Source organism: Suricata suricatta, chromosome 3, assembly GCF_006229205.1.
Source record: "Suricata suricatta isolate VVHF042 chromosome 3, meerkat_22Aug2017_6uvM2_HiC, whole genome shotgun sequence".
NCBI lineage: Eukaryota > Metazoa > Chordata > Mammalia > Carnivora > Herpestidae > Suricata > Suricata suricatta.
Window position 1 is genome coordinate 20,035,295 of NC_043702.1, and position 23,809 is coordinate 20,059,103.

General features: G+C 45.6%; 1 protein-coding gene across 2 annotated transcripts in view; it reads left to right on the forward strand.

Moving 5' to 3' along the window:
- The first annotated feature begins 936 nt into the window (after positions 1 to 936).
- MARCHF4 (membrane associated ring-CH-type finger 4) overlaps positions 937 to 23,809 on the forward strand; it is a 114,398-nt gene continuing 91,525 nt past the window's right edge. The window contains exons 1-2 of one of the 2 annotated variants that reach the window (XM_029933883.1): positions 937 to 1,443; positions 1,692 to 3,674. In XM_029933883.1, coding sequence (XP_029789743.1) covers positions 3,153 to 3,674 — 522 coding nt within the window. In that variant the 5' untranslated portion in view covers positions 937 to 1,443; positions 1,692 to 3,152. Of the gene's footprint in view, positions 1,444 to 1,565; positions 3,675 to 23,809 lie in introns of those variants that run through there. The other variant, XM_029933882.1, reaches the window with a different exon arrangement.

Here is a 23,809-nt window from a genome sequence, read left to right on the forward strand (position 1 = left end):
CTGAGAATTTGTACAGACGACTTTGAGTTACTGGGAACTCCTTGAGAAGGATGCAGTAGGGTGATATGAGTCAGAAACAAATAAAAGAGGAAATTAAAATCCATTTCAAAATGCCTCTTGTCAGCAACTCAATGAAAAGCTTGGATCAGGGGATGTTGGAGATATTGGTTAGGATGAGGATATAATACTGCTCTAGATTCTTATGATTCACAATTGAAAGAGGTCTATGGCTTGGAGTAATGATGACTTTGGTGATAGTGAGGGTGGCATAGTTGAGTCAACAAATGTGTATTGGGCACTTACTACATGCCACCACTGACCTATGCACATATGATCAAAATCGACCAAAAAAAAAAAAAAAACCAACAGCAAACAAACAAATCCTGTCCCTTGTAGCTTAAATTTTAGAATAAACTGGTAGAAATGGTGTTGGTATCCCCTCTCTCTTTGAAGCATTTCCTTCTCATGAATTCCTAGTCATGAGGGACTTAGTCTCCACCAAGTCTCAGTGTTAGTGCGAGAATCACAAAACTTTATCTTTTGCCAAGCTTGCAGACAGATAGTTGCTTTAAAATGTTTATATGAGCAGGGAAATGGACTCTGGTTGAGACGTAGAAGGCTCTGTGTATGCGCGTTGAGAGGGCTGGTGATAGTGTCTACTGGGAAGAAATTCTACAACCTAACTCTCCACATTGATACTTTCAAGCTAGGGGAAAATGCACCTGAATTGCTCCCTTACACTCCACTTGCCTTTCTCCCTCTTCCACCACTTTGCTCCCTCCTCCCTTCCTTCCTAAATCCCTCCCTCGCCTTCTTCCTTCCCTTTCCCTTGGTCCCTCCCCATCCCCTTCCCTCGAACAGTTCTACTCTCCCTCTCTCTCCCTCTCTCTCTGTCTTTCTCTCCCCTCCCTGGCCCCCCTCTCCCTAGCCTCTTTTCCTCTTGGCCCCTTTCCCTCCTCTATCCCTCCTCGGCGTCTGCGTCAGGCCCCTACTTGCGTGACGCGCGGGGTCTGGGTGGGAGCTGTCCACTCGCCTGGGGTGCTGAATGCAGCAGCGGCGGCGGCGGCGGCGGCAGCGGAGATAGATGAGAGCCTTCTCGGCTCCAAGAATCTTGTTTCCATTCCTCGGACGGTCAGCTCACCGCCCCGCCACCTCTCTTCCATCACCACCCCTTTGGGAACTGAGCCAGGGGGGCAGCAGTCGCGGCGGCGGGTGCTGAGCAACGGCGGAAGACGAGACAACACCTGGCAGCAGCCTGGAATCTGATTTGCTTCCTCTCGCCTTTTATAAGAGATATATTTATATACGGTTTTGAGGAGTCGCAAGGACCAAGCCGGAGCCAAGTGCGGGCTGTCTCCCACCTCGGCCACACTGCTTCATTTCCCCCTCCCCACCTGCAACTGGCACCGCAAACAAGCCTTACCTCGTTGCATCTGCGAGGAGGTAGCAACAGCGAGCCCAACCAGCCGGAGGCAGCGGAGAGGAGGGAGGGGCGGGGGGGGGCAGGGAGCCGGCCCAGGCCGCCCTTGGGGGGGGGGTAGCGGGGGCAGAGCTGCGGTGAAGACCCGGCAGCCGCCCTCCTCCACCCCCACCCCTCCAGAAGCACTCTTGCCTGATTATTTGAGAACTGAATTATTATTCTTCCACTAGTTTTATTTCATTTTTTATTGCCCCCCCTCCTCACTCCCCAGCCGCCCCCACCCCTACGCCTGCCTCGCCTCCGGTTGCATGGCAGCGCTGCCCGGGCGCGGGGGCTCAGAGCCGGCCCCCAGGGAAGGAGGAGGAGGAGGCGGAGGATCATGAAGCCGGGAGTCGCGGACGCGCCGGACGGCGAGCAGCAGCCAGAGGACGAGCCGGAGCAACCCCCGCCCCGGAGACACCGGGACGCCGACCAGCGTTCACTGCCGCCGCCACAGCAGCATCAGCGGCCACGGGCAGACTCGGAGCAAGAGGAGAAGGGCGCCAGCGGCCCAGAAGAGGAAGAGGAAGAGAAGGAGAGGCCACTCACCCGCCCGGATCTGCCCTTCTCCCGCCCCTTGCCTCTCGCCCCAAGAGACCTTTGATGGAGCCAAGGGGAAGGGGCCACGGATTTACAGACTGCCTCAGGGGTGGGCTGGGGGCTGAAATCATGTAACTACTCCTTCCTCCTGTCTGTTCCCACACGCCCCTTTTCTCTATCCCATCTCTCTGCTCCACTGCCTCCCGTCCCCTATACACTCACCCTTCCTCTAGCCAGGATCCTAATGCTCAGGAAGGAAGCAGATCTGCAAGAGTTAAACGATCTTTTCTTCCCTCCTTCTTTCCCCCTCGCCAGCCCATTATTTTCCCACTTCTATTCTCCTAATTGACTTTTCCCTCTTCTGTGCAACCCTTTAGCTGCAACAGCAAAGCACAAGCCCCTTGCCCAATTTCACCGGCAATTCCTCCTCCCTGCCCCCTCACCCCCCATCCAACTGCTCTCTTAAAAGTAACTCTGGTGCTTCTGGGGATTAATTGCCCCAGTTTTCTGCCCAGGAGAATTAAAACTTCTCCCAACCTCCTCTCCTCCCCACTGTACACCCCCCACCCCCACAACCGATCACCTGATACCTGAGGAAAACTATTTCTCTCTGCACATGCAGTACTCAATTTTTCACTGGGCTGATTTGCCCTAAGCCCAGCTCAGTCCACTCCAAATTTGATTTATAATCTTCCTCACCCTTTTATACAAAAGAAAAGAAATTTCCCACTGCCTAGGAATTTGAGAAGAACCCAAAAATCTTCTCCTGGGAAACTTTCTAACAACTAGACCTTGATCTCAAGGCCTAAACAGCTCTTCCTCAACATTTTTAAAACCCCCCTTCTCCTCCCAGTGCCCTCAAGTCAAAGGCCAAAAGGAGACACCCTGAGCAAAGCTAAGGTTGCGGGAGGGAGGAAAGAAAACCTTTTTTGTTGTTGTTGGGCTTTCCGGGGAGAGTTCAAAATCAGTGACTTACAGTTCTAAGTCCTGGGGGCAGTTGATTTGCTACTTGGAAGGGGTTTAAGAGGAACCAGTGAGAAAGCAGATCCTCCCAAAACACAGCTTCGCTGTGGACCCCCCCAAAACCATTCTACTATCTTCTTCTGAAAAGACTCCAGCTGCCCCTCCCGGGCTCTCTGCTTCCACTGGGCACATGCTGATGCCCCTGAGTGGGCTGTTCTGGTGGTGGTGGTGCTGCTGCTGCTGTGCCTGGTACTGCTGTGGATTGTGTGCCCCGGCTCCCCAGATGTTGCGCCACCAGGGTCTCCTCAAGTGCCGCTGCCGCATGCTCTTCAATGACCTGAAGGTTTTCCTACTCCGGCGCCCCCCTCCAGCGCCCCTGCCCATGCACGGAGACCCCCAGCCCCCCAGTTTGGCGGCCAACAACAACACCCTTCCGGCTCTAGGTGCCGGGGGGTGGGCAGGCTGGAGGGGCCCTCGAGAAGGGGTGGGCAGGGAGACCACCCCTCTGCCACCTCCACCACCTTTGCCACCTTCTTCTGTGGAAGATGACTGGGGTGGCCCAGCCACAGAGCCACCCGCCTCGCTGCTCAGCAGTGCCTCCTCAGATGACTTCTGTAAGGGGAAGGCTGAGGATTGCTACTCACTGGGCAGCAGCCTGGACAGTGGCATGAGGACCCCGCTCTGCCGCATCTGCTTCCAGGGGCCGGAACAGGTGAGACCCCTTTTCCCTTTTCCTGCTGCCTTATGGTGTCTCCAGGTCTTGTAGACTACTACTTACCTGCTTGTCCTTGGGAACCATTGTGCCATCTCTAAGGGCTCCTTGGTGATGTTTCTTTTGGTTAAGTTTGTCCAAAAGGTGTTTGGTTTCCGGTAGAGCCTGCTTGGTGGGTCAGTTGTATCCCAGTTTTTGCATTTTCCTTCCAATGCTAGTGTCTGCAATTCCATTCAAAAATTCCATAACCATCCTCAGAATAGATGGTTCAGAAGTCAGAAGTGATAAAATGAAGGAACTTGGTGGTACATTCATGCTTGTGGCCAAGGTATCTTTTTATCTGATTTGTTGTTTACTGACATTTACCCCAGCCCAGTTTCAGTCCCAGACTCAAACTTCTTCCCTCTTTGGAGGGAAATATGCAGAGATCTTTCCCTATTGTCCACTTTCCCTTTTCTCACAGACTGAAACACAACAAGCTTGACCTTATTCTTTCACTTTGAACTGCCCCCTCCCATATTACATTGACATCCTCAGCAGTATGTTTTAGTCACTGAGGAGGACATGGAGAGAGATTCTAGGTCCAAGAAGACTCCACGGTTTGCTAAGACACTTCTTGGCAGACTCAAGTTTTTCCTAAGTTGCAAGCAAATAGGGAAGTAAGTTGAGAGTGAGTTGAAGGGATATGGAGAAGGAAGAAAGGGAACCTTGTCAAATCTACTCCTCTTCTTAGGCCTGAAGCACATCAACTTAGAATGTCCCTTAAACTCTCCGCATCCAGGATAGAGGATGCCAGATATAATCATGGACCAGTCTTCCTAAATCTGAACGTCCTCCCTACCCCATTCATTCAGATTTTCAGACTCACACCAGCCCTTCCAGCTCCACTTCCAATCTAGTGTGTTCTAGAGACTGGAGATAGCAGGTGGACACTCTCCCAGAGTCATGAATTCTGGAAACACTTATCACAGAATCCCAGATGGAAAAGACTCACCTGAAAATTGAACCTAGTTAGTGATGCTGGAGAAGTAACATTCAATTGCACCTTGTTGTGTGGTCACAATAGCCACTTTTTCAGTAGTTTCCCAGAAGTAGGGGGAGGACTTCTGGGTGTTTCCTGAACAAGTGGCAGAGTGGCAGCAGGCCATGCCAGTTATCTTGAGTGGCTTTGGCTCTTCCTGAAGGCTTGCTCTGTGAGAGACAGGCTTAGCTGACATTTTTATTCATTTTATCTTTGCTCTTAATGGGCAATACACTTCTGGGACAGATGATGACTGGAGCCTCCGCTTGGGCATGATGAGAGGAGGTGAAATAGATTTTGGTGAATTAATGTTTCTGAGAGGCTGAGGGTTGGGTTCCTCCTTCTTGTGACTAGGCTTGCCTGGAGACCCAAATGAAGTCCTGCCCAGAGCTGAGGACTCTGTTAGGTGAGAAGGTCCAGGGTCCCTGCTCAATGCTTTTCTTCCAGCCTTTTTCTCCACTTCCATTGGTGGGCCTCCAGCAGAGGTACAGACTGTAGTGGCTTGGCTGGCAGCAAGAGGGAAGCCTCACTTTGTGGTGCTCCTGTTCAGCATTTTGCCCCAATCAGGAGCTTCATCTTTTCCAAAAGAAAGAAGAATTATTTAGCTTCCTAACTCTTTAAGCTGTTTCTTTCTTCTCCCATATGGGTTGGCTTAGTTCTGCATGTCACAGAGGCTGCTGGAAGTGTGGCTTCTGGCAAAAACATCCTTGTCTCTAGAAAACGGTAGGACTTGGAGCCTGTTCTGGATGATATTTCACCTGCTGTGAGAACTTCCTCAAATTGCTTTATGCCTTGGGGCCCCTTTTCCAACTTCTGTGATTTAGAGGCACCTTTTTTTTTTCTTCTTTTTTCTTTATAAGTCTGTTAGGAGGATCAGAAGATAACGAGCCTGAAAACATCTTGAGAAGGATTAAAATATAATGGCAGGTATTTTGATCATGGAAAAGCAGTATTTTGTTGAAGAAAGAAGAAGAAAAGGATCATTAGGGCTATTGTGAAATATCCTCATGTGATACAGGGTCTAGGCAGAGGTTAGGAGTTTCCTTTCTTCTTCATTATTTTTATGGTGTGTCATAAATAAAGCCTTGAATTAAAACACTAATACCAATAAAGAAATTGGCTCTATTATTATGTGCAAGGTGTAGGGGGGTCATGTTGGCACATTATGACGGGATTAAATCAAGCATTTCCTGCATACGATGATGGTATTTTAGGGGTTTGCATTATTTGTGCAGGGGCCAGGAGACTTTGATGAGATTGTGTCCTCCTAGTAATGAGTCACATGTGTTATATATGGACACATTGTCCCACTTTTACGTGTGTTTCTTCACAGGGTATCAGTGAGGAAGAGCGGCAAAGGGGAGATGGGGAAAACTCTTTAGAGTAGGAAGAGAAAAAGACAGAAAGACAAGAGCTGAGATGTCACTATTTTATTTTCCGTTCAGGAAGCAAGCTATCCAGCAATTGTCCACACATGGCTCTCAACGGAGGGCAGTCTGCAATCCCAGTGGCTGAATGTGTTGGTCTTTTCTTTGCTCAAACAAAGGAACCAAAGAGCTCCCTAGTCATTTCCCACGACTCCCAAGGGCTAAAAGACTGCCCTAAATGAAGATTTGGTCTCTTCCTGATAAGAGTTTGTTTGTAATGTATGTGGTAAAGGGCAACTGCAGGAGCCAGCCAGTTCTACTTTTGCACATACCTATAAGGGACTTTACACTCATTTGTTCATGCATTCTTTTACTTTTACTTTAAAAATATTTACTGGGAAGCTACAGTGTGCCAGGTACTGTTCTAGGCATGAACAAAACAGGTAAGATCTCTGCTCTTCTAAAGGTGACATTCTAGTGGAGATGCAGGAACAGACCAGTAAACTAGTAGATAAATAAAGCTATTCCAGATGGTTTTGAGTACCATGATGAAAGTTAAGTAGGATAATGACTTAGACAAAAATGAAAGGGAGGGCTTGAGAAAGATGCAGCAACATTCGAAAGAGGGATCAGGGTCAGCCTTCCCAAGAATGTGCCATCTGAGCTGACCCCTACATGATGAGAAGGAGCCACTGATGTGTAGGCCTGGGGAAAAGCATTCCAAGTGGATGAAATAGCAAGTTCAAAGACGTGAGTGCGAACAAACTTAGCATGTTTGAGAACCAGAAGAGAGGACAGGAGGAGGCAGATGGATGGTGTGCATGAACAAATGCTTTGAAAGCCAACTTGGCTCCATGCTCACAAGCTGACTGAGTAGCCACCCTCCTCCTCTCAGCCATTCATTCAGGTTGGATGGGGGTCAAGGATCCATGGAAGTGTGGGACAAGAGCCCAACTGGCAGTTCTTTATTCTCCATTTCTGGCTGAAGCAGCACCGGTTCACTTTGACGGACCATGGTGGATAAGCTGAGATCTCCGAAGCCAGATGGCCCCAGTTCGAGGCATGAACAAGTAGGACAGCCTCTCTCTGCTTCAGGTTCTTCCTCTGTAAAACGGGGGTAATAATGATAGTCCTCAATTGATGGTCATTCTGAGCATCAGATCAGTCAACACAGAGCCATGCTGTCACAGTATTTTGTTGTTATTATCTCAAAGGCAAGACAGTTCTCCCCTGCCTCATTTAAAAGGAGAAGTGTACCCCATTTCCCAGTCTAGTCCCTGGCAGGACTGCTGTGACTGTGGTCTGCTGGTGGTAGTAGATTGCTTCTTGTGCACTCACAGTCTTCTAGGTTAAGAGTGCTGCTTCTCTATTTCCATCGTTAAAAGTCTTTATTAAGTAAGTGCCTACCTATGTCTGCTGCTCTGCTAAGCAGTGTCTGGAGACACAGGGCAGATGTGGCCCTGCCCTTCGGGAGCTTGACAATCTAACCCAGACATCACAGAAGCTGATAGGGATCAAGAACTCAGACAGTGGGTCACAGGTGAATTATAGTAATATTGGATACAAGAAAGAGGTGTGTGCTTTAAAGCGGCTAGTGTGTGGGGTGCCTTTTCAGAAAGACAAGTGGAGGAATGTGCTATTCTTTCCCCAATTAGTCAGAGAAGTCTTCTCTGTTTCTGCTGAAGACTAAGTGAGAAGAAATAGATGTAGGTTGAGTTTAACAGCTGGAAGCAGAAGAGCTGTGAGACACATGGATACCTTGACAAAGAGGTGAATCCATCTTCTAGGTAGGGTCAGCTGTGGATCACCTAGAGGTTGGTACAAGGATGAAATCCACCATGGCAGTTGTGGTGGATGTGGGGTACCTGCTTTGGACCTAATGGAAAAGAGGAAATAAGTCTGGGAGAGATGAACCTGTGTGGCCTGCCTCCCTTATTCTTCCTGGGGTTTGCTTCCTTAGAGCTCCACATGGAGAGGCAAGAGTAGTGTGAAATATTTTAGTCAGTGTTTTAGATCCTGGGGTAGTAAGAGAAGAGCTCTGCAGTGCTCAGGGGAAACTGGAGACCAGGAGATGTGATAAGAACCCTGAGAATGGGGATCAACTAGAGCATTTTAGGAGAGATCCATAGAGTATATTATTTTTCTTAGTGTTCTGGTTCCATTTTACATTGTGTGTGTGTGTGTGTGTGTGTGTGTGTGTGTGTGTGTGTGTGTGTGAGATTATTTAATTACTATCAGTCTCCACAATGACTGGGCCCATCCCTAACATTTATTGACTTTAGAGCAAGAGTATAGGTGGAGGCTCACATACCATAAGCCAAAGTATTTAAAAGTTATAAGTCCAACTAACAAACCATTAAATAAAATGAATTTTATCCTCCTTTTCTGCAAATGTCAAAAAAAACCTGGAAGACAGCTTTGAATTTATAATTATTGGATTCCTTAGAGTTCTGTGCTAGCCAAATGGGGGTATCCAGCCCTTGGTCTACAGGCCACTTGGATTCTCTTTACTCTTCTGGCTACATTTCCACCAGGATCAGCCTTTGTCATACATGCATGGACACTCCAGCTGGCTTACCCAAGCTCTGTTTGTCCTAACCCTAAACAGTTGTCCCTTGCCCCTTTCCCTTTGAACTTGAGGAAGAGATACCTGAATGTTCTGGACTCAGGCTCATGTCTAAATACATAGGAATTCCAGGGTCGAGGTCAATGAAGCATGTTCAGGAAGAAGGGTATAGCTCCTCAACATCGCAGACTTCCTATGCGAAGGGTGCAGCTGAAGAAGGGCTAGAGTGGGGCCTTCTACAGCAAGGGACCCTCTTGCCTGGGTGTAAGGGAGGCACTGCAAAGGGACTGTAAGACCCCTGGAAGCAGCAACTTGTGTGTGTTTGCTCATCATTGGGCCATCAGCTCCCAATCTACTGCCTGGCACCTGTTTCATACTCAGTAAGCTTTTGTTGAATGAATGCGCTTCTAGAGCTCATCCAGTGGGCAGCTCCACAGGGAGGGAAACTGGGGAGAAGAGACTATCAAGGAGAAAAATATTTGCTGGCATCAAATGCTGAACGTGTGCTATGCAGAAAGGGCAGGAAACTGTTCTGTGGAATAACAAAGGGCAGTGCCTTGGCCAGTGATGAAACCTTCAGGGAAGCCAACTTGGGCTTAATATTAGAAAGAACTTTCTATCAAAGCTGTACCACAATAGTATAGGCTGCCTTAGAAAGGGGGCTCAAGTGGGTGACTGAAACTAGTGGCCCTCAAGATCCTTCCTGAGCTTGAAAGTCGGGGTTCATTACAATGAGATTGATTGAGGACCCAGAAATATTTCTTAATTTTTAAAAATGTTTGTTTATTGTTGAGAGGGAGAGACAAAGCGTGGGTGAGTGAGGGGTAGACACACACGCGCATGTGTGCGCACACACACACACACACACACACAGAATCTGAAGCAGACTCCAGGCCATGAGTTATCAGCTCAGAGCTCGACACAGGGCTCAAACTCAAGAACTGAGAGATCATGACTTGAGCCAAAATCGATGCTTAACTGACTGAGCCACCCAGGCACCCCTCCCGGAAACATTTTAATCTAAGCAGAAGGAGATGAACTTGCATCCTTTTTCAATTTAAAGGGGTCATCTTGTCCCAGTATCTAATGCCAGTGTATGCTATACATGGCATGTACAAATGTGTCTTCAGCAAAGATCACAAAGAACAGTCTCTGTCTTGTGTTCATGGAAATACCAAGTTGTTGGCAATCATGGATTTACACCTGACACATACCACAGTAGGAAAGCAGCGTATCACGAATGACAGACAACAGATGCCAACATGGAGCTAAGGATGCAAAACCATCCCAGAGAAGAGGAAGCCCAGTTAACCCCTTGCCAGAATCATGAGAGGACTGTTTTCATTTTCCCATCTTTGACCTTCCATGGTAGTTTTCTATTCCTACTTTGGCCACTCCTGGTCCTGTTTAAACGGAAAGCTCCAAGGACCCTTTCCTCACCCAGGGTTCTCACCAGTGCACTCTCATTCTTTACTAGGAGATGATGTAAGGATGTTCAGCCTCCACCATCACATCCCTGGCTGCTTTTCAGGTGTAGCTATCTATTTTTTTACATGCACATACATGCACACACATGCACGGGAATAAAGCACTGAGTGCAACTGTCTCACCTTCACAGGCAGAATCAGGGATTAGAGGAAGGGAGGTACCTGGTGTCTTGACAGGTGTGGACTGATTCTCACCTCAGTTGTCTATAGATCCTCTACCTGATGTTCACTTTAGAGTCATCCTTCCCCACTTGCCAGCCTGCCTCTGCTTCTGGTGGGTTGGCTAATTTATTGGGTGTGGCTTCTAGCTGAGCCCCCCACCCCTCAGGAAAGTACTTAATGAAGCTGGTAGGGCAGGAGTAAAATATGGATTTCTAAAGAGCCGTGGGTGGAGAAAGGCCAGATACTAGGACTCTCTTTCTCTCTCCTCCCCACCCCCCAACCACCGCCCTCCTCTTTTCCAGCTGGTATGTTGGAAAAGCCCAGCTGTGGCCTGTGAGTTGGGGGAGGGGGAGCTGGCTAGAGGGAGGAGGGGCTATTTGAAGGAGTGTGGGAATGAGCGAGCTTCTTGTTTGCTGGGAAGGAAGCCAAGTTGGAAGCGAGCCTGGATGTAAAGAAGCTGGCAAGTGAATACTGTGTGGCCTGAGCTGCACACCATCCCCCTCCTGAGTGTATCACATGTAAGATGCAGTCTAAGAGTACATATTGCATATAGTACACATTTGATACCTCCCTCTGCATGTGTTAAAAGTGAAAATGGGGTGCACGTGGGACTGGCTGCCTTATAACAAAATAGGCACAATCCAATTAGCTACAGTTTGAGTTCCAGGTAGATGCAAACTGCCAGAGAAAGAGAAGCTCCGCAAATATAGGTTCTAACTCCATGATTCAAGCCCTCAAGGGGGCCACACAGGTCCCAGTCTTGGACCCAGCTCATTGCTCTCATGAGGATTTTGCCAGGTTCCTGCTCGGAGATGTTGAGGTGGACAGATCAAATTAGTTTCCTTCTTTATGGAATGGTCACTTTAAATGTGGTTGAAGTGAATCAGCATCAATTTCTGCAAAAGAAGCCTCTCTCCTAGCCACCCTAGTGGCCATGCATGCAGTAGAGGTTAAATATTTGTTGATCTTTTGGTCTCTTTTTTGGCACATATTCATTCCAGACTTAACAGTGCTATCTTTGGTTCCTAGTGCATGCACGGTGGAAGGTATATTTGTGTGTGTGTCTGTGTGTGTGTACACATGCACATATGTGTATGTGTCTGTATAGAAGTTGGGGCACTTGGGTGGCTCAGTGTCTGACTTCAGCTCAGGTCATGATCTCATAGTTTGTGAGTTTGAGTCTCGAGTTGGGCTCTGTGCTGACAGCTCAGAGCCTGGAGGCTCCTTCAGATTCTGTGTCTCCCCCTCTCTCTGCCTTTCCCATGCTCGTACTCTGTCTCGCTTGTGTCTCTCAATAATAAATAATAATAAATAAATAATAATAATTAAAAATTTTAAAAAGAAGTTAAAATGCCAGGCAAAAGGAATATGGATGCTATCCTGAGACCCCCTCCACCTCATCCCATCTCCTTTTCAGATTCTATAATGGCAAATAATGATGACTCTTATTCTAGTAATCATAGTGATCATTGTCCTGGCTTGAGTCCACTTGGCCAGGAGCAGACCTTTTCTTGTTCTATTGCTGAATGATGAGAGGAACACAGGCTTTGAAGTCAGAAAGACATGAATTTAAATTCCAATTTGGGCCTTACCCAGCTGAGTGATCCTGGGCAAGTAACTTAACCTCCCTGGACTTTGTTTTCATTGTTTATAAAACAGGAATAAAATACCCAACTTGAACACTTATTATAAGTAGCGGCCATGCTGTATTGAAGTTTTAAGAACATAGCAGCTGCTCATTAAATGGGAGCCATATATAGCTCCACCTTGTCAATATGGCTCAGACACCCGGAGTGGGACCACCAGATCACACTCCTGCCTTTCCTATTACTCTCTCTTACTGCAGCCTTAAAAAATCAGATGCTCTAAGTGCTGTGCTTTGACCACACAATAACCCCCTAGCTGTTTTTCTGCCTGATATCAGGGATCCAGTTCAGATCAGTGTTCAGATCCAGTATGTCTGTTTAGCTGACTTTTTGCCTCTGTATCGCCTGATTCAGTTCAACCCCCCAGCTCTCCTGCTCAGGTCTGTCTCACTCCCAACGTAGTTGTCTTTATCTACCTCCATCACAGCCGTGTTCCTGTCAGATCTTTATTAAGCAGCACTCTCTTCTTGGCAGGAACTGTGCAGAAAGACACTTTCCTGGACTCTGAGTCCCTAGAGGCCAGGAGCAGACTATGCACGCAGAATAGCATGTAGAGGAAGTGGCAGAAAAAATGCTTGCCCCATGTGTGACAGAACTGTTTGCCTTCAGGGTCATCCCTAGACTAGTGTTTCTGAGAGCCTGGGATGAGATGGATGCCCCCGACAGACACAATGTTAAGTAATGTTGATCAAGTGAGAACGTTGTTCTCTTTTCAGTTTGTTTTCATGCCTTATGATTATGTCTAGGAGAAAATCTCACTGGAGTGATAATATGTCTTTAACACCTTTTTCACACTTGTCAATCTTCTCTGTAAACAAAGAGAAGGCATCAGCCTTAGAGTACTTGGACATACAGTAATATCTAGCTAGAATGTGTTAATCTTGTTTTCTTTGAAGTTGTGTGCATCTATTCCGTTTTTTATTAATCAACTATTTTTTTTAAGCAGTTTTAGGTTCGAAGCGAAACTGGGCTGGAAGTACAGAGTTCTCATGTGTTCCCTCCTTGTGAGTTCCCCCAACCCAATCTCATCCTGCATTAGAGTGGTGATGATTCACTATAATGGATGAACCAACACTGATACATCATTATCACTGAAAGTCCATAGCTTACATTGGGCTTTGCTCTTGGCGTTATAGGTTTGAAGGGTTTTGACAAATGGATAGTGGCATGTATCTACCATATATGGTTTCATTATAGTTTTACTGACTTAAAAATCCCCTGTGCTCCACCCATTCATCCTTTTGCTCCCACCCCTGGACTCCTGACAATGTAGCCTGGTTTTTTCCAGATGTCATATGGCTGGAATTATACAGTGTGTAGCCTTTTCTGACTGGCTTCTTTCACTTAGTAATATGCATTTGAAGCTCCTCCACATCTTTTTGTACCTCAATAGTGCATTTTTTTCTTCTTAGCATTGAATAATATTCTATCATATAAAGACAGCTTGTCTATTTCTTCTTTGGTAAGTGACATCAGTTTTTTATTTATGGTAGTGACAAAAGTCTCCTTCAGAAATAAATTTATTGAAGTGAAAATGTAAGACAGAAAAAAATGTTACATGTGAAGTAAATAATAGGATAGATGGTACATGTATATGTTAAAAAGTGTTTGTGACTAAATTTATGTGCCACAGTTCTGGGATGTACCCTTTATAATAGTTCTGAAACATTTGTGGATACCAAGAAGTGCCTTAAGAAGGGGGCAAATGCCAAGTCTCAGGCCATTGTCCCCAGGGTGGCACCCTGGAATCTGCATTTTCAACAACTGTTTTTGACAATTCTAAAGTAGGTGAATCAGGAATACTGTGTATTAGGCCACAGTTTGGAGGGGAAGTCACATGGGGAGGATAGAGGTCTTCACCAGACCTGAGGTTCTCAGACATACAAGGAACAGGGGACTGAACCCTTGAGGGGGAGGGGGAGCACAGGGCCATGTGACAAGGAAGGAAATAACATGTGTCACTCAGGGCAGAGGTAGGAAGGGATACTTCATGCATCTCTCTCTTTCCCTGCTTCAGTGACCTGAGAGCTGTAAGTTTCAGATGGGATAGACACAAGATGGAAAACTAACTCACACAGGATTGTAACATGAGGGAGAAGTAAACTTTGATTGTGTTCACATCCTAAAACTCAGAGGTTTGTCTGCTGCCCAGCTAATATAAAATTCCCTGGCTAAAGAACCATTAATTCTTACTCCTGAATTATGTTCAGAGAGTACTCTTGAGTAAAGTCAAACCAGGGGCCTCCCTGGGGAAGTCCTAGGGTCTCAAAGCAAGGCAATAGGAAGTACATAGCTTGCCACCCCACAGCTCATTGAGTACCCACAACGACATGTGTCAGCTTATGAATAACATCACTTTTGCCTATACCCCATTGGCTGGGTCTAGAAACATGGCTCAACCTAATGGTAGTAGGGATGGGGCTGTCATCCTCTTGTGTGCCCAGAAAGGAAGGAAACTCAGATGTAGTGAGCTCTAGAAGTCTCCCACTCAACAGTATTAGTAACTCTGTCTTAGGGCTCTAAGAAAAGTAAATGAAAGAATATATTAGAGCATGCAGAACATGGCTTGACCCATAGTGAGCACTCAGTAAATGCTAGTAGTTTTGTTATTATCTCCTCAGTTATACAAGGAGGAGGTTGTACTCAGAAATATCCAAGCCCCTTGTGGTTCCCGTTTTTTTTTCTTCATGCCATATCAGGTGGAGGAGCAATCCCCAGGGCTGGCATACCAATATTGCACCACCAACGGCAGTCTTCCTAGAAGAATGAACTTAGAACTGCACCTTAAAGACACTATCAGGGAAAGGATTTGGGAAATAGGAAAATGAAGACTGTTCCAGGCATAGGAACAATGGGAGCAAAGAATCAGAGATTATTTTGCAGAACACTGGCAGGGTGGATAAGAACATGGGGCCTACGTAGCTAAGTAGAACTTTCAAATCTCACTGTTGCTGTGCAGTCACTGTGTGACCTTGAGCAAATCACTTACAGACCCAGAATCTTCATCTCCTATGCTCTAGAATGGGAATGATAATAGTATCTGTTTAGAGGTTACTGTGAGGCTTAAAATGATACAACACATGTGAAACTCTTGGCATAGGGGGGAATGCAAACATATGATAAATTTACTAATGTCCAATAAAGAATAGCTCTTGATGTTGTTATCTGATCTCACTGACTATTGTCTTCTTCAAACTTTCTTTGAGAATTTCTTCCTTGGGGTGTGTGTGTGTGTGTGTGTGTGTGTGTGTGTGTGTGTATGCCTGTGGCTGCTGATCTGAGGAGGTGCTGCCAAGACATCATAGGGGTAGATGAAACTAAATATACCCAAGCACTGCTGGTAGACTAAGTAAAAATTATCTCACAGATATACATACTTTTTCCCTAAATGTGTGAAAGCCATTGTGATAAACGAAATCAAGAGCATCTCTCACTTTAGTATAGTATTTTGTCAATAAGCATATTCTCAATAAATATATTCTCAATAAATAAATTCTCAATAAACAAATATATTATCAATAGATAGACTACAATTCTAGTCACTTGAGGGTTTGTGAAACTTTAAGCATTAAAAGGGACCCAAATTAAGTGATATTCTACAAAACAACTAGCCAGTACTTTCCAAAAGTATCAAGGTTATGAAAAATGAAGAACAATGAGGGAAATGTCCCAGATTAGAGGAGTCTAAGAAGATAATGATAATTAAATACAATGTGTTATCTGAATTAGTTTCTGTACCAGATAAGGGGCATTGGTGGGACAGTTGGTGATACTTGAGTAAGGTGTGGAAACTAGTAAGCAGTATGCTGTTACCATTAAGTTCCTCATTTTGGTTATTGTACTATGGTTCTATAACATATTAACCTTTGGGGAAGTTGCTTGAAGGGTCAATGGGAACTCTGTGCTATTTTGACAAGTTTTTAGATGAGTCTGAAATTATTGTGAAATAAAAAGTGAAAAAATAAAAATAATTTAAATGGAGTTGGTTACTCATACTTGGAAAAATTGGGAATCACTAGTACAGAAAAAAACCCATGGGTCTTAGAATTTGGGCTCTAGAACTTCCTAGCTGTGGGTTTCAGGTAAATCATTAAAATCCTTTGAATTTAAGTGTCTTCTGTCTGTACCATGGAGCAAATACTTCACAGCATTGTTGTAGGAATTTGCGTAGACAACACTGACTGTAGTGCATGAAGGGGCTCCCCAAAACGTGAGCTCGCTGTCTGGTGTCTCCTTCTACCTCTATCCAGGGAGGATGACAAACATGCCTTGCACATTTCCCCAGGTATAAGTACTGTGTGCTAAGTGCTTTGAGATTGACAGGGTGACACCTGAGGCATGAAAGTGTTGCGTGGGCAATAAAGTTGTCTCAATGTGGGCTCTTAAACATATAAACAGAGTTAATAATCATCAGCAAAAACAACATTGGCCATTATGCAGTGTTCTTTAACAGTTTTTAACCTAACACCCCAGAAGGAGCTCTTTGGCACATTGAGTTGTATATTTTGATACATCCTGTGGCGATCCCTCCAGGAGCTGAAGAATTAAGCCTACATGGAGCATTGTGCTACTTTATAAAGAAAAGCTTTCTAGTACTGGGGTGCTGAGTTATCCAATGTGTTTAGAAAACAGCTGTCCAAACCAGGCAGCTGCAGGTGAATGTGAGCAGGTGTGTGTGGGAGCGCAGAAGTGCCCACTCCTGTTGGGTGCATGTTTGTGGGAGTGAGCGAAAACAATGAAGAGGAGAGGGAGTGCTGGTATGTGTGCACGTGGAATACAAATATTTAATTCAGAAGAAAAAGGCATTTGAAGGTGTTGATCCCTTGTCTTTTCCAGCCTTTTGCACACCTTTGCTCCAGAGGGATCCCGGAGTGTCTAGTCTTTGCGAAGTCAGTGCTGACATTTTACATAATATACACTGCCTTTTCTCTTGCTTTGGACACCCATTAAGTGTTTGCTAGTGAAACAAATCAGCTTGGGACTTTGTGGACAAGTATGTAATACAATTTCAAAGGTTATTTCTCTCTTCCCCCCCAAAAACACCACAGAGAAAGGTTATTCATAGTTTAAATTAATTTTCATCTTCCCTATAACTATAAAGGAAGTAAAAAAAAGTGTTTATCAGACATGATAGCTGGTATTTGCTTCCAAACAATCCAGTTACTATAGATGACACAGGACTGATCATGTGTTTAGAAGTGCTGAAACTGGGTGATGGGTTTATTCCACTATTTTCTCTACTTAAAGCTTTTCTTTACATTAGATTTTATTTATATTTATATGTATTATATTATGTATACTTTATGTATTTTCTCTACTTTTATGTGTGATTGAAATTTTCCATAATAAAAATAGTTTGACGTATTATTTGCTCTAAAAAGACAATTTTAAACTTTTTTGTTAAAAAATTTTTATGTTTATTTTTGAGAGAGAGAGAAAAAGACAGAGAGACAGAGCATGAGCAGAGGAGGGGCAGAGAGAGGGGGAGACACAGAATCTGAAATAGGTTCCAGGCTCTGAGGTGTCAGCACAGAGCCCAATGCAGAGCTTGAACCCACAATCTGTGAGATTATGACCTGAGGTGAAGTCAGATGCTTAACCAGCTGAGCTATCCAGGCACCCTGAAAAGACAATTATTTTAATTTTAAATTTTATTTATTTGAGAAAGAGGGGCAGAGAGAGAGAGAGAGAGGGAGAGAGCGAATCCCAAGCAGGTTCTGTGCTAACACGCATACCATGTGATACCATAACCCTGAGATCATGATTTGAGCCAAAATCAAGAGTTGATACTCAACAAACTGAGCCATCCAGGTGCCCTTAAAAAGATTATTTTTAAACAGATTTTACAAAGGGGAGGTGGAGTTATCTGTGGGTGGACAAGAGAGCTTTGGGCACAATAATACTGGGGACCCGAGTCAAAGACAGACAGAACTTGAGTGTGTCCTACTGGGCACTTCATCAGCCTTGCTCAATTAGAATACATTTGATGACCTCTTAAGGGATCTTCCATCCCCAAGGTCATGATTTAAAGATGAAAACGTCCTGACATCCATTTCCTTTCTGGTCCACCTGGTCTGATGGCAGCAAAAGGATCAGTGTGACCATTGACTCAGCAGACAGTGACTGAACACCACTGGGTGCCAGGCCCTGGAATGCGGAGATAAATGGGGAGCTCAGAGTCTAGTGTAAGAAGCAACCAGAAGATGACATTATGAGTTCCTTAAACCAGTGTTGCATCCATTGTGCTTGATGAATGACCACGTTGGACGGGTGACTAGTGATGCCTGAGAAAACTGGACAAGCATTGTCAGAAAAGCTAATCTTCAAGTGGCCAAATAGGGTTGAGAAGGAGGAATTCCCCTCCCAATGGAAGTGTATGACAAAGTATAGCAATACAAGACCTACCTCGTTCTCCTCATTAGAAACATATTCCTTTCCACTTGGCCTCATCCTCTCTCCCTCTCATTGCTTTTCAAATTGCCCTGCTGTGTTTTAAGACCCAGTATAGCTTTCCTCAGAGAGCTGGGCAGATAAAAGTGTGGGCAGGGTACAGAGAGGGGAGGAGTGAGTTTACTCCTCTCTAGCAATTATTCTCAATGCTAGCTTCTCTGGGCTTGGTTCTAATGACCTTTCTGTAATAAGAGCCTTGTGGTCTGGTGGTGCTTGGGAGCCACCTGCCTGGGAATAGTAATGCCACAGAAACTCTCATGGTTAATTGAACTGTTTTTATCTGGGAAGTTTCAGGAGAGTCTGGAAAGACTCTTGGGATTCAGGAGCTTCCTTATCCTCCAACACATGCAGAGACACTAGCTCATATTCCTGTGGTAAGGAGGGAAGAGCAGATAATATTTTCCTAATTTTTAGATTGAGAAACCAGGATCCAGAGAGGTGAGGTATTGTGCTCAAGATGAAAGGCAAATCCTTAAGCTGGAGTCTCCTATTCTCAGACTGGGAAATACCAGTAAATATTTTACAGCCTCTTTCAGCCATAAAAATATTTGTTCGGGGCGCCTGGGTGGCTCAGTCGGTTAAGCCTCCGACTTCAGCTCAGGTCAGATCTCATGTTCGTGGGTTCAAGCCCCGTGTCGGGCTCTGTGCTGACAGCTAGCTCAGAGCCTGGAGCCTGCTTCCGGTTCTGTGTCTCCTTCTCTCTCTGCCCCTTCCCCTCTCATGCTCTGTCTCTGTCTGTATCAAAAATAAATAAAACATTAAAAAAAATTTGTTCATTCACTTCCTAATACACTCCTATATTGTATTAAGGTGTTATTTTACAAGAACATTTGGAGTATGGAAAAGATTAGGGAGGGTACATGGGCAAGAATAGGTTAAGCTCATGTTTAATTTAATTTTCTAGTGAATTTGGGAATAACTCTCTAACTTATATTTTAACTCTTATTGTTGAAAATCTTTACAAAACATAAGTCCACCTTGCAGTGTGTTTGAACATTGCCCACATTTCTTTTATGTTGAGGGCTCGTTGTTTAACCTTAGGCTCTGTGGTGAAAGAAGGCAAAGGAAATGAAGCTCTAGCTTCACAGAACACAGATACCTTGCAGAAGTTATGAGTGGACTTTATTTAAACTGTGATATCAACTTGTTTCATCTTTCTCCCGCCGCAGTTGAGTAAAATTCCTAATTTAATCGTGCAGCAAGTATTTACTCCAGAACTGTGTTTAGGATTCTAGATATGCTAATACACTGGAACCTGGCTCCTGTCCTCTGGGAGCACTCAGTCCAATAACTGCAGATAGGGCAGTGACAATATGGGATGGTAAGGACTAATAGTTGTGCAAAGTGCAATGGCATGCAGGCTTGAGGATCAGGGAGCCTTCTCCCAAGAGGAGATATCTGTGCTAGACCTGAGGCTGGCCAAGATGAGAGTTGGAGGGGTGCCTGGGTGACTCAGTCAATTGAGCATCTGACTCTTGATTTCAGCTCAGGACATGATCCTGCGGTCGTGGGATTGAGCCCTTTGTTGGGCTCTGTGCTGAGCATGGAGCCTGCTTGAAATTCTCTCTCTACCACCCCCTCACCCTTCTCCCCCATTTGCATGCTCTCTCTAAAATAAAAAAAATAATTTTTTAAAAAGATAAGAGAGTGGAAAGGCATTCCAAGCCCAAGTAGGAGGTTTCCAAAAGCTTGGAGGAAGGAAAGGGATGTCACCTCCAGGAGGAATGGAAAAGCCCAGTTTGCTTCAAGACATAAGTATTCATTCATCTTCCTTTCTTTGTGTCCTCTGGGTGGTTAAATTGGGTCTGCCTTCCACGGGCATCAGTTGCAGAAACTGTGAGTCTTGCTTAGCTTGGGGCTTATCTGTGCCCATTCTAGTCTAGTCCAGCCTGGCTTCCACCAGGAAGCTGCCTCAGTCCACTTGAGGAGGAGGACACAAAGGTCCCCCGTTGTGGGTGGCCACCATGGCAACCACCACCTTAGGTTGCTGGGGAGTGCAGCAGGTTGACAAAAGGGGTGCCCAAGAACTGCAAACATGTGGAGGTGTGTGTTCCACTGCAGTCAGTAGATAGTGTCTCATTCAAGGCCCAGGCACATATACCTCTCAGCCTTCTAACCTAGAGGCCATTTTCTGGCCAGAGAGTCAAAAAAAAATGTCATCAATATAGCCCTGCCCCATAGTTTTCCAGACTTTCAGTGTCTCCAGCTCTTCCATCTCTCTGTGCTTGCACCTACCTGTGGAGATCAGGGAGACACAGAGCCAGGGTACTATGTTTGCCTTTCTTTTTTCCTTTTTTTAAAAATTTTTTTTATTTTTTTAATGTTTTATTTATTTTTAATACAGAGAGAGACAGAGCATGAGAGGAGGAGGGGCAGAGAGAGAAGGAGACACAGAACCAGAAGCAGGCTCCAGGCTCTGAGCTGGCTGTCAGCACAGAGCCTGATGCGGGGCTCGAACCCACGAACGTGAAATCTGACCTGAGCCCGAGTCGGAGGCCTAACCCACTGAGCCACCCAGGCGCCCCTCTTTTTTCCTTTTTAATTAATTATAATTTCTTTGAGAGAAAGAGAAAGAGTGCACACGTGCACATGACTGGGGGAGAGGCAGAGGGAGAGAGAAGGGGAGAGAATCTTAAGCAGATTCCACACCCAGTGTGGAGCCTGACTAGGACATGATCTCATGAACCGTGAGATCATGACCTGAGCCGAAACCAAGAGTTAGACACTCAACTGACTGAGCCACCCAGCTACCCCTCTTTTTGCCTTTTAAAATTATCATTCCCCAGTTGCCATCAGCATGAGTGCTATCTATGCACATGCTATAAAATGTTATTAGATTTTGTTGCTTCTAGGGGAGTATGTTGGGAGAAAGGGATGTCCCATCAATTTTGAGATCAAAGGAATCAAGGTCCAAAGAGGCTACATGATATTTCTTTGCTATTGCTCTGCACACACACTGAACTGGGCGTAGATAAATATAGCCACAGACAAAACAGACAGGGCCTCAACTCTTATGGAACCTGCAGTCTAGAGGTGACGTCTAGTGGAATTACAGGCCCTGTTCATGCTAGTGGTCCTGGAAGGCCTTGGCCATCCTGGGCAAACTGCTCTAGCTTCTTGCCACAGTTCTGTTTGTAGCTCTTTCCTTCCCTCTACTGACAGGTCTTCATCCTCTCCTGTATAATGCAAATGTCTTGATAAACTTTCTGGTCCCTTCCCCACTGCATTTCTGCTTCAAATATGCACAAGAGGTGCTTTTACTTTTCTTTCCCTTGGTGATGTCTGGCATGAAGCAGAACTACCAGGGGTAGCTAGCAGCAATATGTCTGTTGTTGCTCTGTAAACACTCCAGACTCTGAGCAAAGAATTAAAAGTGAGGCAAGTGTGATGATAAAACTTCAGCTCTTATGTTCCGTGAACATACTAGAGTCTTTCAAGACAAAACTATGAAATAGAGACTACCATCCTTTACTCCTCTTATGGCTATGGAGGCAGACTCAGATATGGTATCTACATTGGTTTGTAGGGCTGGACTTTAGATTCTGGGCTCCTGGCTCCTAGTCCAGTGCTCTTTCTACTATTTAATTGAAAATAATTAAATCCAGCAGTTATTTGTTAAGCAGCTATGATTGCCAGGTATGGTACCAACCTTAGGAATATAGAGAAAGAAACTTGGCTCCTTGTGTTAGTGACATTTCAGAGGGATAAGTATGTGAGGGAACTGTTGTAATAATAGTGATGGAGAGATGTTCTAGTCACAGTGTGGGAAGCAAAGAGGGAAGGGTCAACTCTGCCTGAGTGAATCAGGTGGGTGGCCTCATAGACAAGAACCTCCAGCTGGTGCTAGGGGAATGAGCAAGAGTTCACCACAGACCTGCAGGGGAAGGGGCACCCTGGCACCTGTAAAGGTGAGGTGGTGTGGCATGGTGCGGTGGTCATGGTCCACATGAGGAGTGTCAGGAGACAGCAGGGCAAAGACCAGAGTCCCTTGAGCATGTCTGGAGTGTTACCTTCACTAAAGCAACTCCTTTTGGTAAGGCAATAAGGAACCATCCAGACCACACCCTGACTCCACAGAATGAGTTCTGAGAAGTTCACTCTCCTGCTTCTTACTGACATGGAAAAAAGCTAAATGCCTTTGGTACGGTGACAAAGACTATTGGAATTTGGACCTAACCTTTCCTTCTGGCCTCCAGCCTCCATCCTCAGCACCTCTACATCCATCCCATCAGCCTCTCTAGCCAGTCCTCACCGCCTTCCATTTTTCATTCCCTGAACACATCCCTTGGCTTTCTGCCTTTTGATTTCCATTCAAAGGCTTTGTTTCACTAAGGACATTTTTCCCCTTTTCCTTCACCAACCCAAACCTTAACCACCTCCAAGCACTACCTCACCTGTCACCTTCTCCACGAGGCCTCCCTCCTATATTTTATCTCCCCCTGGCTGTCCTCCCATAGCACTTACCACAGGCTGCCTGCCCTGTTAGCACCATTTACTTCCATTTCCTTTTCCCAGTGGAAGATGAGCTCAAGAGAGCTTGTTCCACATGTATGTAGTTCACTTTTTATCACTCACTGTGCCTAGCAATATAATCTACAGAATCTAAGCCAATTGGGTATTTGAATACTTTCATGGATCCACTCAAGAAAAGCACCTTTTCCCCCCTAACCAACATTCTCCCCTTTCTGCTAATGCGGGTGCTATGGCCTGAATTATTTCTCTCTCTCAAATTCACATGTTGAAGCCCCAACCCTCTATGTGAGGATATGTGGAGATAGGGCTTTAGGGGGGTGAAAGGGTTAGGTGAGGTCATGGGGGTGGGGCCATCATAATGGGATCAGTGCTCTTACAAGAAGAGACACCAGAGAATTGCTGGCTCTGTCTCTACCATGTGAGGACACAGCAAGAAGGTGGCTCTCTGCCAGCCAGGGTTCTCTCCCCAGAATCCAACCATGTAGGGACCCTGATCTTGGACTTCTAGCATCCAGAACTCTAAGAAATAAATACCTGTTGTTTAAGCCACCAATTTGTGGTCTTTCGTTATGGCAGCTGAGCAGACTAATACCACAGGAGAGGGGAGATTATGAAGAATGTTTTTAACCATCTCAGTGGCTGGCACATCACCCTCCCTTCAACACACTCAGTACTGCTCCTGAGACTAGGACTCAGTCAGCGAGTAGTCAGACATGCCCCTGCCCATGAGGAGCTTACCTTCTCACTGTCAGAGGCAGAAACCCGAGGACGCCACACAGGTGGAATCGAGGGACAGTCAGCAAACAACTAGTCTTCAGGGATTTTAAGATCCTGAAACACAGGAAAGACTGAGGGCCTGTCCCAGATGGCAGGTGACCAGAGACATATAACCCAAAATGCTGTGAGAGAGCCTGGAACCCAAACCAGCCATGCTCTTGGGAGAACTGGTGAGGTTTGAGTGGG